Genomic DNA, 12,888 nt, shown 5'->3' on the forward strand with positions numbered 1-12,888 from the left:
AGCCTGTGTGTCCCTCAGCATGCTGGGAAAAAAGAGAGTAACAGGAACAGATGTTGTTGAGTAACAGATGCCTTCTGGCCAGAGTTCCGGCACTACCAGCCAGACCTTCAAAGGCTCGATCTGGAAAGAAACAGATTATCTATAGCGTTTAAGAAAAGCTAGCTTTTTATATTGTCTTGTATATAAATTGGTTATGATCGAGGGGATGTAGACTTAACAGAAAACCTTGAAATTGGTCAGCCGCAAAATGTATTACTTGCTTTAGTATGGGATAAAACCAAACCTAAAACAAAGAAGATATTTAAAAGTATTTTGATAAGAATACATATGCTTGTTTTACCCCCCTATACCTTTTGGTCAAATAGTCAACTGTAGGACAACAAGTTGGCTTGTAGCCGTAAGACTTTATTTGGAGAAAGAAATGTTTCAAATGTTTCAAATCTAAAATTCAATAAAGTCATTGAAGTAAAGTACATGTAATTTTTCATAAAAAGTTATATCATGCCTTTTAGCTTTCCATACATAAAACATGTGGTATACATAGCATGATTGGTTCTTTATAAAAATGACTTATTTCTTATGACATATTTGACTTGCAGTTATATTCAAACTTGCAGAAAAAATAACAATTTATCATCCCCTTCACAAAAAAAAAGCGAAATAAAAAAGGCTAAACAAAGTTCATCATTACAATAACGGGATGCGTTCTTCTGACATGGCTTTAAGCACACATTATAATACAGTACTGTACACAGGTCCACCTCAGACAAAATGTACTAGAACCATTTTAGTTGCTGAGGATATAACAATCTCTGGAACAGCCTAATCACCTATTTGTTCACAAGGGTTGGCCTGAACTATATGCAGCACAGATTTAACTGATCTATAAATCATGTCAACTTCCTATTAACAGGGCTTTATCAGATTTCCATTATTGAGATTAGTGAATCAGCAGAACAGTGCGTAGCTCAAGGAGATCATCATGATCAAGCAGAATGTTTCCTCATTGTGGGGGGACATTTTATGTTAAAGTTTATAGTGAGGACCAGAAGGGATCTTAAAGGGGTTTTGCTGGTCTCACTGGCTCAGTTGGCCTTATATTTAGTAGGGTCTATATACTGCATATCTAAAATCACCTTTAAGGTGGGAAGTTGGAAACAAAAAACAAAACATTTTATGTTCTACATGATATACATTGGTAATCTTAGGGCAAATATATTTTTCAAAGGGCAAATATCTAGGGTAGGACAACATATAAAGTTGAATTAAATTACACAATGTGCAAAAATGTATTGTGCATAGCGATCATTGTCAAATTGTAATAAATATTAACGTGGTATTCAAATCCACTCTGGGTGATTGTATTTCCTCATGATTTATTTAGTTACAATAAAAACATTTAAAAGTATTAAATGAAGTCGTTTGAGAAAAATGTTATAGTTCTCAGCAACAAACCTTCCCATTCATTGGCAAGTGCCCCAAAAGCACATATAATAACCACACATACACATGGATTAAAAAGCCTGATAAAAGTACAGATTTTCTCATTTATCCCAAAAAGTGTCAGTTATAGTTGAAAGATCCCTTTTCACTTTTTAAATTCATTACCTTGTTGTTTTCGTCTTCATCAATAAATCACAAATGAGCGACAAATAAACTCATTTCGACAATGTAAAGGAATATTATGTCTATTTTTCTTTAGTAAGGTTTTAAAAGGAAGGGATTTCATGTAGCTTTAGTTCCCACTGTTTTGCTGTTTGATGTAGCTATTAAACGTGTGTAGCATAATGCCTGTCTTTGGACTGCCGAGTTATTCTTTGAGGCGTGTAAAACATGCTGAAACATTTGTCACATTTCAAAATAAAAGTTGTGTCTTTAATTCATTTAATGTCTCTTCCTGTTTAGAGGTATATGATCCTGGGTCGTCCAGTGCATCCTGCATATAATAGTGTTCCTATGTCATCTTGATGTATTACGGTAACTCTCATTGATTCCTTCGCTCTCTTCTTCATCACCCTGCACTCTTTTTCTAGCCGTGGCTTGTTCTCCTTGTTTGCTTTCTCTCCCCCTCCCCCTTTTCTGTCTCTCTCTTTCTCACCCCTCCTACATTTCCTCCCTTCAATCTCCTGCAATTAGTCTCCAACAGCTTTCTGCCTCTCTCTCCCTTTTCCTCTCCTTTTCTTCCCCAATCCCAAACCAATTGTCTTCCCTTTTTTTCTCCTTCATTGGCAACTCCCTCTTGCATATCTGCAAGGGCTTCACATGTAAGAAATATGGCACAAACTCCATCCAGGCTCCGATAGGTCTAGATGGAGCATCCACCATGTTGCTCATACCTAGCAATCCTCTCAGATCAGAAAAGGGCTCCTCGATAGGGGTGACAGATCAGTTTGGGATTGGGCCCTCCTCCCCCTCCCTTTCCTTCTAGGAGGGTGGCCTGTGACTGGGCATGTTGGCCATGGTGCCGCCCATCCCAGGTGAGCCGCGCATGCCTGAGGGCCCTGCCAGGGCTGGAGGGCTGTGTTTGGGGGTCTGCTGGAGGCCCTGTCCCTGCCCTTGGCCCTGGGTGGCCCCGTGGTGGGCGTGTTGCAGTGCGTGGCGCTCCAGCAGGGTGCGGTGGGTGAAGGCCCGGTGGCACACGGTGCACTGGAAGGTGCGCTCGGCCCGGTGCGTACGCATGTGCACGTTGAGTGAGCTCTTCTGTGTGAAGCGCTTGCCGCACACGGAGCACTGGAAGGCGCGCACGCCCGTGTGCACCACCATGTGCTTGAGGAGGTAGTCGCGCAGGGAGAAAGAGCGCCAGCAGATACTGCACTGATGAGGCTTTTGACCTGAGGCACACACAACAGAAAATAGGATATGTTAGTATGAAATGGGTATCAGAGTAGGACTATCTGTTATGTGGAGTTTTAACATGTGTATACAACGATCATGAACAGTAAATGTTTTAAAGGAAGTGATAGTAACTAGCAGAGGTGTGGACTCGAGTCATGTGACTTGGACTCGAGTCAGACTCGAGTCATGAATTTGATGACTTCAGACTCGACTCGACAAAATGTACAAAGACTTGCAACTCGACTTGGACTTTAACATCAATGACTCGTGACTTCACTTGGACTTGCGCCTTATGACTCGAGAAGACTTGCTACTTCCCATGAAAACTGGGGAAAAAATTTTTCACACGGCCGCGCCGCTCTCCGTTTATCTGCATCTGTGAAAAAAATGTGCACCATCCACCTGTATGCATACAGAGAGCGCGCGCTGCCTGCACGTTATCCAATCACTGTAGTCCCACGTTGTTTTGATTCGACAGCATCTAAGCAGGCACATTGCAAGACAACCAATGAAGCACATCAAGCAACAACGCGCCAGTTGTCAAAATGATACCGAAGATAGTTTGGTTTGGCTATAAAAATTACGAGGTAGTCGACAAAAAACGAGTTGCAATCTGCAAAACATGCGGATCGAAGATTACAGACGGAGCTGCCACAACGTCCAACTTTGTTCGACACCTGAAGTTGCACAAAGAAAGGTAAGTTTTGAACGAATGCTACGCACCTTATCGGATGTACCGTAACTTACTAGCTAGCTGCTGCATATTTACTGTATCAACGAGACAAACGCACGTCTCCCTTGCTGGTTCATGCTTACAAAAATATGGATTTTTGAACTGCTATTATATGGACATTCTAAAACGCTTTCGTGAAAAACGCTTAACGTTCTTTAATGTACTAAGACAGTGTTATTAAAAGACCAAACTCTGTAAATATCATATTAATAAAGTATACTATGTACAAAACATCAGATGAGCCCAGAATATGAACGCAAACACGTTTAATAACACGTTGCGTTTTCCTCCCATAGAAAACTATTATAAGAAAAGGCTTAACGTGTCTTAATATACTGAGACAGTAATATTAAAAGACCAAACTATAAATATCATATTAATAAAGTATACTAAATGTACAAAACATCAGATGAGGCCAGAATATGAACGCAAACACGTTTAACAACACATTAAGTGTTTTCCTCCCATAGAAAACCATTATAAGAAAAGGCTTAACATGTCTTATGTAGGCTACTATGTATTCTGGGCTCATCTGATGTTTTGTACATAGTATGCTTTATTAATATGATATTTGCAGAGTTTGGTCTTATAATATTACTGTCTTAGTATATTAAGCATTAAGCAACGTTAAGCGTTTTTCACGTTAAGCGTTTTAGAATTCAGTTTCAGAGTTGCTGGTGTGCTGCCTCATTGAGGTCGTTTATGTAATTTTGGTTAATCACAACTAAGCTGAACTGTCGCTGAAGACAAAATATCACAATTAAACAATGAATGCACCCCCTTTCACAACTCGGATGTAGTTGGTGCATCCCTAAACCCATCCAAGTACAACAGGAAACATAGTAAGACGTATACATTGTAAAGAGGAAAATGATAACACAGTCACAGTAGATCCACCATTAGCCTTCCCTTTTCATATCATGCCCAAACAGCAGACAGCGCATGGACAGAGTGCTACCGTAGTCTACAGTAGGTCTGTGAGGCAGCGCACCACTGGGATATATACAGTATATAATAAAATAATAACGATTATAGTAGTAATGTTCAGAGATGCAATAGATTATTATAGTGCAGTTCTTAACTAATGGGAATATTGTTTAGCTTATTTTTGGTTTAATTTGGTTTACTTTAGTTATTTAATTTATTCAATTATTTTGTTTTTCTATACTTTTCATGCCAACTTGCCATGGCCCCCCTAGAACCCCCTCGCGGCACCCAAGGGTCCCCGTCCCCACTTTGAAAACCACTGCTATAAAGCATATGACTTCAGTTTCTTGAGGGAAAGGGCTTTCTTATGAATTTTGAAGCAGTGAAAATATTCTTAATATTGCATACACTGACACTGAAATGTATTATCGTAAACCGTAGTGTACAATAGGCAATGAATATTAACACAACAACATTGATATGAGTAAAGAGTAGTTTCAAATACAACATGTGTGGCTGTAAAGGATTTTCTGACATCTGTTTCATATTCTTCTCTGTTACAGGTATGAAGAATACCAGATGAACAAAATCATCGTAGATGAACCACAACAGCCTTCAATCTCACAATTCCTTGACACTCGTGTAGGGCGTTACAGCCTGACCCACCCACAGCAGAAGGCCATCTCCAATGCGATACTGTCTGACTTGATTATTGATTGCAATTTCCCTCTGTCTATTGTGGAAAATAAGAGCTTTCGTCACTTTCTGGCTGTGCTGGACAGCAAGTATACCCCAGTATGTCGCCGAACGCTGACCACAAAAACAGAGAGCCTTGCTGAGGAGAGACGGTCAAAGTTAAAAACTCAATTGAGCAACACTGACCATGTTTCAGTCACTGTGGACATTTGGTCTGATCGAAAGATGAGGGGATTCCTTGGTGTCACTGTGCACTGGATGGAGCGAGATGCAGAGAGGGTACAGCTAAAGACTAATCTCTTGGCCTGCAACCGCTTCAAAGGCTCTCACACAGCAGAGCGAATCTGTGACCAATTTGAGGCAATATGTGATGAATACAACATCAAAGCTAAATTGGACTATATAATTAGTGACAATGCTGCTAACATGCGCAAGGCATTTACAGTCTGCTTCCCCAGCGAACAGGAGGAAGATGAAGATGCTGGAGATAATCTTGATGATCCTGAGCTATGGCATGACTTAACCCAAGAAGACCAGCAAACCGTCGATGCTGCTATGGCAAAGAAACAGCGCCTGCAGTGTTTTGCACACACATTGCAGCTGGTTGTGGGAGACGGTTTGAAAGAAACAAAAGCGGCATGTCCTTCTCTCTCCAAGTTATCAAAACTTAGCTCCCTGCTCCACACAAGCACAACGTTTAAAGACATCTTCGATGGTGAATTTGGGGAGCACAGAGGCATCCCTGCTGCAGTGAGCACGAGGTGGAATTCCACACTGCGGCAGGTAAAAGCAGTCCTTCATTGTGATCAGCAAAAGCTCTGCGCAGTTCTTGAGAAGGCCGGGCATAAAGAACTGTCATTCACACCACGAGAGTGGAATCTGCTGAAGGAGTTGGTGGACATCTTAAAACCGTTCGGAGAAGCAACTGATTTGACACAGGGGGAGAAAGTCATTACAATCAGTGCAGTTGTTCCATCCATCTTGTCCCTCAATCACCATCTTGAGAAGCTGAAGCCTCAAGTTCGTTTCCTGAGTGGCCTGGTCAGAGGTCTGCAGGCATCCCTGAAAAAAAGATTTCTTGGGATCTTCATTAATGTAAAAATGGCCCAGTCTCAAGAAGGGATCACTGCCCCCTTTTCAGACACAGTCTACCTGAAAGCAGCTGCCTTGGATCCAGCCTTTTGTCTGCTGTGGATTGAGCCCCATGTGCTGGTCAACCGTGACATCAAGGCAGAGGTGGCACAACGAGTTAAAGGTAAATATTATTGACTTGCAATGCAACTTAAATGCAACGTACAATAATTTGATCTTAATCTGATATAGGATCTAATGTGATATTAATCTGACTTTAACAATAATAAAAAATTTCAGTCTTGAACAGTATCATCAACATCAGAAATAAGGGCTCTTTTGTTTCTGCTGTTGTGACACGTTTTTATTTTTATTTTTAGAATTGATCCTGCAAGATGCTGCAGAGACAGAGCAGCCTGTGCCGGTGCCTGCTGAAGAAGAACTAGAGGACATGGAAGGAGAAGGGCTGTTTGCTGCATACCATAAGAGGCAGAAAAGGGATGTTGGGACCCCACCAGCAGTACAGCTAAGTCACTACATTGACATGGCAGAAGGACAGAATGCCCTTTTGTTCTGGGCACTGAACAGTAAGACTCTTCCTTCACTCTTTCAAGTAGCCATCCGAGTCTTGGCAGTGCCTGCTTCTAGTGCTCCAGTGGAGCGAGTTTTCAGCCATGGTGGCATCATTCTGCGTCCCCATCGTGCACAAATGACTGACAGACTTTTGGCCAATTTGATCTTTTGCAAATGCAATGCAGTATAGGGGCCTCCCTCCACCTGTCCACAGCACGCATGCGCGCACACACACTCACTCTCTGCTCATCACCTGTCCACACAGCTCTCTCTCTCCTGTGGTAGGAGTTTCACATGGAGTAAGATCTGTTCATTTGCAGTGCAGGTTCCCACACTGTTTTTACTTCCAGAGCTTTGGTGTTTGTCCTTCCCCGTAAACCATTCTCTCTCTCTCTCTCTCTCTCTCTCTCTCTCTCTCTCTCTCTCTCTCTCTCTCTCTCTCTCTCTCTCTCTCTCTCTCTCTCTCTCTCTCTCTCTCTCTCTCTCTCTCTCTCTCTCTCTCTCTCTCTCTCTCTCTCTCTCTCTCTCTCTCTCTCTCTCTCTCTCTCTCTCTCTCTCTCTCTCTCTGCATTGTTCTAGTGCAATATGCTGTTCAAATACAAGCATTTTTTTTGTGAAAATTAAATGTTATGTTTTTTGCTGTATTTGATTAATGTTATTGTATAAAAAGGTTTAAATAAATACAAATCTTACAGACATACATGATTTGTATACATTTTATTTCTGTGGTAAGAGGACTTGAAATGACTCGAAACTAAAATGGTAGGACTTTGGACTCGACTTGAGACTTGATGGCTTTGACTTTTGACTCGACTTGGGACTTGCCTCATCTTTGACTCGACTTGACTCGGGACTCGAGGGCAAAGACTTGAGACTTACTTGTGACTTGCATAACAATGACTTTGTCCCACCTCTGGACTAGTATATATAGAAAGTGGTGGCCTACCGGAGTGTATGAACATGTGCTTGCTGTAGTTCTTCCTGGAACGTAACGATTTCCCACAGTGAGTGCAGTCGAATGACGTCTCAGATCCCTGGGAGGAAGGGGAGGGGCCTGGCGTGCCACAGGTTGACAAAACAGGGGTCATTGGTGCCGGGGGCGGAGCCTGTTGGCTGGGCTCCGTTCCTGCCATGCTGTCAATCACCATCGGCCCGCCCACAAAGAATGAGGCTGATGGCTGTGATTGGCTGACTGGGTACTGAAAAAGTAGCTGAAAGGGAAACAGGAATTGAAATAACCAACGGCTTTCATGATTAAAGTTTACGAATTGTTGCAATGACTATTTTAAAACTATGTTTCCGTTTGTAACTGACCTGGTTGTTGATGGACTGTGTGGAGGTAGGGGGAGACAGTGGCTTGTTTCCTCCTCCTCTGGGGTTGAAGGACATGGCCTGAGCTGTCTCGTTCTGGGGCCAGAAAGCCTCGGGGGAGAAAACTCCAGGCTCATCATAGAACACACCCTCCTGTAAGACAGAGAGGCAAAATGCACTTATGAGTATTACCTAGCTTAATTAACCCTAACACATAACCTTGAAAAGTCCCTAAAACTGTGATAATGATGAAAGAATGAGTATAGAGACTTTTATCCAAAGCAATTTACAGAGTCAGTACATGCAGGTTTTGAACCCACAACCCTGGTGTTTTTTGCCAGCACCATGCTCCAACAACAAGTTGCTGTCTAGGACAAGACGAGACTCACCTGGCCGAAGGTTGCCATGGATACCTGTGTGCCCTCCTGCCCTTCAACTCGTCTTCCCTCCTCCAAGCCGAAGACCCCTCCATCCGGCTCCTGCACTCCTTCATCCTTCACCACCACTTCCTCTCCTACAAGAACCTAAGAGAAGGTAAAGAAAAATATAGAGTCAATTAGAGTATAGAGTCTAAAATTGGTGCTTCAAACTGTGGTGTATGGTCAGGAATTTGAAGACAGTAAAAAGACAATTATAAACTGGGTCGTTCGAGCCCTGAATGCTGATTGGCTGAAAGCCGTGGTATATCAGACCGTATACCATGGGTATGACAAAAAAATACTTGTTTACTGTTCTAATTATGTTGGAAACCAGTTTATAATAGCAATAAGGCACCTTGGGGGTTTGTAGTAGATGGCCAATATACCACGGCTAAGGGATGTATTGGCCATATACCACACCCCCTTATTGCTTAAATATCAAAGTACTATTTAGAACTTTAAAGGGTTTGAAGAACCCTTTTTGATTCCAGGTAGAACCCTTTTGGGTTACATGTTCTACATTGAATCCAAAAGGGTTCTACCTGGAACCAAAAAGGGTTCTCCTATTGGGACAGCCGAAGAACCCTTTTGGAACCATTTTTTCTACAGAATTGGCTTAGGGACAATGTAACAACAACTAAAAAGAGGTGCTAGCTGGCGCCCCATCCAATACTTTTTTATTTATTTTACCCCCTTTTTCGTCATATCCAATTGGTAGACAGTCTTGTCCCATCGCTGCAACTCCCGTACGGACTCGGGAGAGGCAAAGGTCGAGAGCCGTGCGTCCTCCGAAACACAACCCAGCCAAGCCGCATTGCTTCTTGACACAATACACGCATAACCCGGAAGCCAGCCGCACCAATGTGTCGGAGGAAACACCGTACACCTGGCGACCGTGTCAGCGTGCATGCGCTCGGCCCGCCACAGGAGTCGCTAGAGCGCGATGGGACAAGGACATCCCGGCCGGCCTCAGACGACGCTGGGCCAATTGTGCGTCGCCTCATGGGTCTCCCGGTCGCGGCCGGCTGCGACACAGCCCGGTATCGAACCAGGATCTGTAGTAACGCAGCTAGCACTGCGATGCGGTGCCTTAGACCACTGTGCCACTCGGTAGGCCCTGCTCCATTCAAGACATAACATGTTTAATGACCCATAGAAGGGGTGTTCACTGTTTAATCAGTCCATGGAACATTAACTAGGAGGATAGCCTAATTAAAGATTTCTGGACAGCAACTTCCTTTCAATTATGTTTATTGCTGACACATTCAGATCTATAGCTTAATTCCCAGCAATGACACAATGAAGGTAATTGCCATCTAGAAGTCCTGCTTTATTCACATTAGGATATCTGGCTGCATATCTGCCTGCCTTATAACTGTAACCATGGGGATCTTACCTGAAGCCTGAGCGGCTGCCTCTGCTTGCGGCTGTGTCCTCCTGCCCCTCTGTCCCTGTCCACGTCTCTCCCTCTGTGATGTCCATCCATCTCCTCCTCCTCGCAGTATCTGTCCATCCCCACAAGCTCCTCCGAGAGGTCTGCCGCGTTGCTGCGGATACTGTCCTGGCCAATGCTGTCCACGCTGCTGACACCAGAGCTGCAGCCGACCGAGAGATTTCCTGAGCTTCCAGCATTGGCGCCGTTAGCGGTCGCCGCTAGCAGGTCCCTCAGCTTGTACCTCACGTCCTGAGTGCAACTTGAGTTCTTCATGAGGACTCCGCCGGCCCCTGAGCTCAGCCCGTCGGCCCCACACAGGGCCCCGGGGCTGCCCATGTCAGCTAGAGCCATCAGCCCCACCTGGTTAGCCTGCTCCAGGGCGCCTCCTGGGTCGCTCTCGCTAACATTAACGCTCAAGTTAGCTCCGCCCAGGCCTGTGACCATGTTGCTTGCCCCGCAGTCCCCCAAGGCGAAGTTCGAGAAGCTCTGGTAACCCCCACCAACGCTGACTCTGCCACCACCACCAATACAACCACCACCGCTCTCCCTCCCTTTACCCCCTCCCCGCTCCTCCTGCTTGGGCAGGACCCCACCTGTCATCCCCCCTCCTCCTCCTCCACCGCCACTTGCTGCGGCCGCCGCCGCAGCAGCCACCTTCCTCTGGGAGATGATCTGGGTGCACTCGTCAATGACTGTCTTAATCTGCAGGATGCTGGCGGCGGTGAGGATGCAGAGGGCCTGCGACTGCACCACCACCAGCGAGCCGCTGTACATAAAGTCCACCAGCTGCTTCACCGTCTCAGCGGGGACAAGCGGCGGCACCGAGATCTCCGAGTGGCCAAGCAGCAGCTTGTCCTGGAAGAAAGGGCTGCCAGCGGCCAGCACGCAGGCATGGGCACGCAGCGAGGCGTCGTGGATGCGCACCGTCACGTCGCAGAAGAGGCCCTCACGCCGCTGCGTCCGTAAAGCCTCCAGAACAGACTGGCTGGAGTTGTGCAGGTGGATGTAGTGCACAGTCTCCGTGCCCGCAGCCATGGCCTGAGGATGAGGGACGAGGTGGTGCCGGGAGAGTGCCTGTCGGTTCTGAGTCAGCTTGAAGGGGAGGGAAGGCAGGGAGGGAAGGGGGTACGGAGCATGGGCCACTGTGGGGCCGGGTGCCTCCCCTTAAACACTCATGGGGCTGCTTAGAGGTTGTATCCACTGTGTCTGCAGGTATTCTAGGATGTGTGAGGTTACCTGAGTGATGCACTTGCTTTGGTCGAGTGGGTTTCCTTGGCAGTCTGTCACCTCAAGCTCTCAGTCAACCCTGCTGGAAGCAAAGATAAAATGATGTGTTCAACAGTTTTTTATGTGCTGTAACATAATATAACTGATCTAGCTAAATCCTTACAATATTCTGTTTCTATCACAGGTACAAAATGACATTTAATAGCAAATAAATAGCAGGTGGCTGTTGTCTGTACTAAATGACCACAGGTAACATGCCTGATTGACCATGACAAGTGATTTATAAGGGCGGGAATAAGTGGGCCCGTGGGACAGACAACAGCGCATGCTAATACTTTTTTTTGAAGAATTATCTGCATAGCTAGCTAGCTAAAGCCCTTGTTGTGTGGTTGAGTGACAGTGGAATGAGCGGTACGTGTTAATTGCAATAATGTCGATGATATAAATGCAATGCATCATGATATTATATTTCGTAGGACATAGCTATGTCAATAGGCCTGTTTCAGACAAAAAGATATATGCAACCATACAGGCAAATTACTTAAATTGTCACAGTAAATGCTACCATATGCTAGCTAGCTAATGTTATGTATGTTGACATTCTCCTTTACGAATTCAGTCTCGTGCGCACACAAACATATTTGGTGTGCATTTGCATGAACAACTACAAGCATGTGGTTTGTAGAAATTTATTGACATTACAATAAATTATAACCAAAGCTGACACCTACCACGGGCAATTAGCATGGCTAACTTGACTAGCTGGCCACTGGATGAAAATGGCAAGCTAGCTAGAAGCTAACGTTAGCTAGCTAGCTTCCTGGCTAGCACAGCCTTCTTGCAGAGGTCTTCGACCTATTTCGTCTATTCTACCTTATTTACATATCTGCAGTGTGCAGCGATAATAATAAGCGTGTTATTTTCAGATATTAATATGCATGCCTTTCTGTAAACAAATAGATAACAGCTAGAATTAGCGCGTATCCCTCCAATATTTTACTGCAAGCACAGTGCTAGTGGCTGCACAGACTTTGTGCAGAATCACACAGATCTGTATGCATATGGTTTGGTTAGCTACATGTAGTGCATAATTGTAACGCTTTAGCTCAGCGATTCTCAACTGGTGGGTCGCGACCGAGGTTTTGAATGGTTCGCGAGTGTCTGAGTAAACAATTAATATGATTATTATTATTATTTTATTATTTTTAAATGAAAAATACTCGAGTCTGAACCTAAACTACTAAAACCAAACCAGGTAGAAATTGTGTAGAAATTATAATGAACCTATATATATATATTTTATAATTTAACCTCAATCACAGTATTTTCAATATAGAGTTATTAGCAGCGCTATTTAGCGGACTTGGTTGATTTAGTGGTCTCAAACCAGTGAGCTTAACATTATTGACAATGAAAAAGGTGGGACTTGTTCCCAGGTGAAATTGGTACATTTACTATCAGTATAGCATTAAAAATAGTTTTCCAGATTGCATTTTGGCAACAAAATACATTTGCGATGTGAATATTGGATCGCAACTGAGACAACCTGGTTCAATTTGGGTCCCAAGGCAAAACCATTCGAGAACCACTGCTTTAGCTAAACTAAATGTTATATGGAATTTTAAATACCATGTCTAACTTTAATGAATTCTGCTTTTTCT

At 44.1% G+C, this 12,888-nt stretch overlaps 1 protein-coding gene across 1 annotated transcript; it reads right to left on the reverse strand.

Moving 5' to 3' along the window:
• Nucleotides 1-386: 386 nt before the first annotated feature.
• On the reverse strand, nt 387-11,306 carry LOC311131439 (uncharacterized protein). Its single transcript, XM_084164430.1, has 5 exons — nt 9,962-11,306; nt 8,536-8,670; nt 8,150-8,299; nt 7,782-8,046; nt 387-2,831 (listed from the first exon to the last, which is right to left on the reverse strand). The coding sequence occupies exons 1-5, from the start codon at nt 11,033-11,035 to the stop codon at nt 2,425-2,427; spliced, it is 2,031 nt and encodes a 676-aa protein (XP_084020556.1). The 5' UTR covers nt 11,036-11,306; the 3' UTR covers nt 387-2,424.
• Between the last annotated feature and the right edge of the window lie 1,582 nt (nt 11,307-12,888).

The sequence above is a fragment of the Coregonus lavaretus genome, assembly GCF_964263955.1.
Source record: "Coregonus lavaretus genome assembly, chromosome: 6".
In the NCBI taxonomy this organism is placed as follows: Eukaryota; Metazoa; Chordata; class Actinopteri; order Salmoniformes; family Salmonidae; genus Coregonus; species Coregonus lavaretus.

Excerpts from the sequence above, each read along its gene's own strand:
- LOC311131439 (XM_084164430.1), bottom strand. The coding sequence starts at position 11,035 with ATGGCTGCGGGCACGGAGACTGTGCACTACATCCACCTGCACAACTCC. Across the intron at positions 8,300-8,535 it reads CCATGGCAACCTTCGGCCAG|GAGGGTGTGTTCTATGATGA; the intron begins GTGAGTCTCGTC and ends TCTGTCTTACAG. Across the intron at positions 2,832-7,781 it reads GCACATGTTCATACACTCCG|GTCAAAAGCCTCATCAGTGC; the intron begins GTAGGCCACCAC and ends TGTGTGCCTCAG.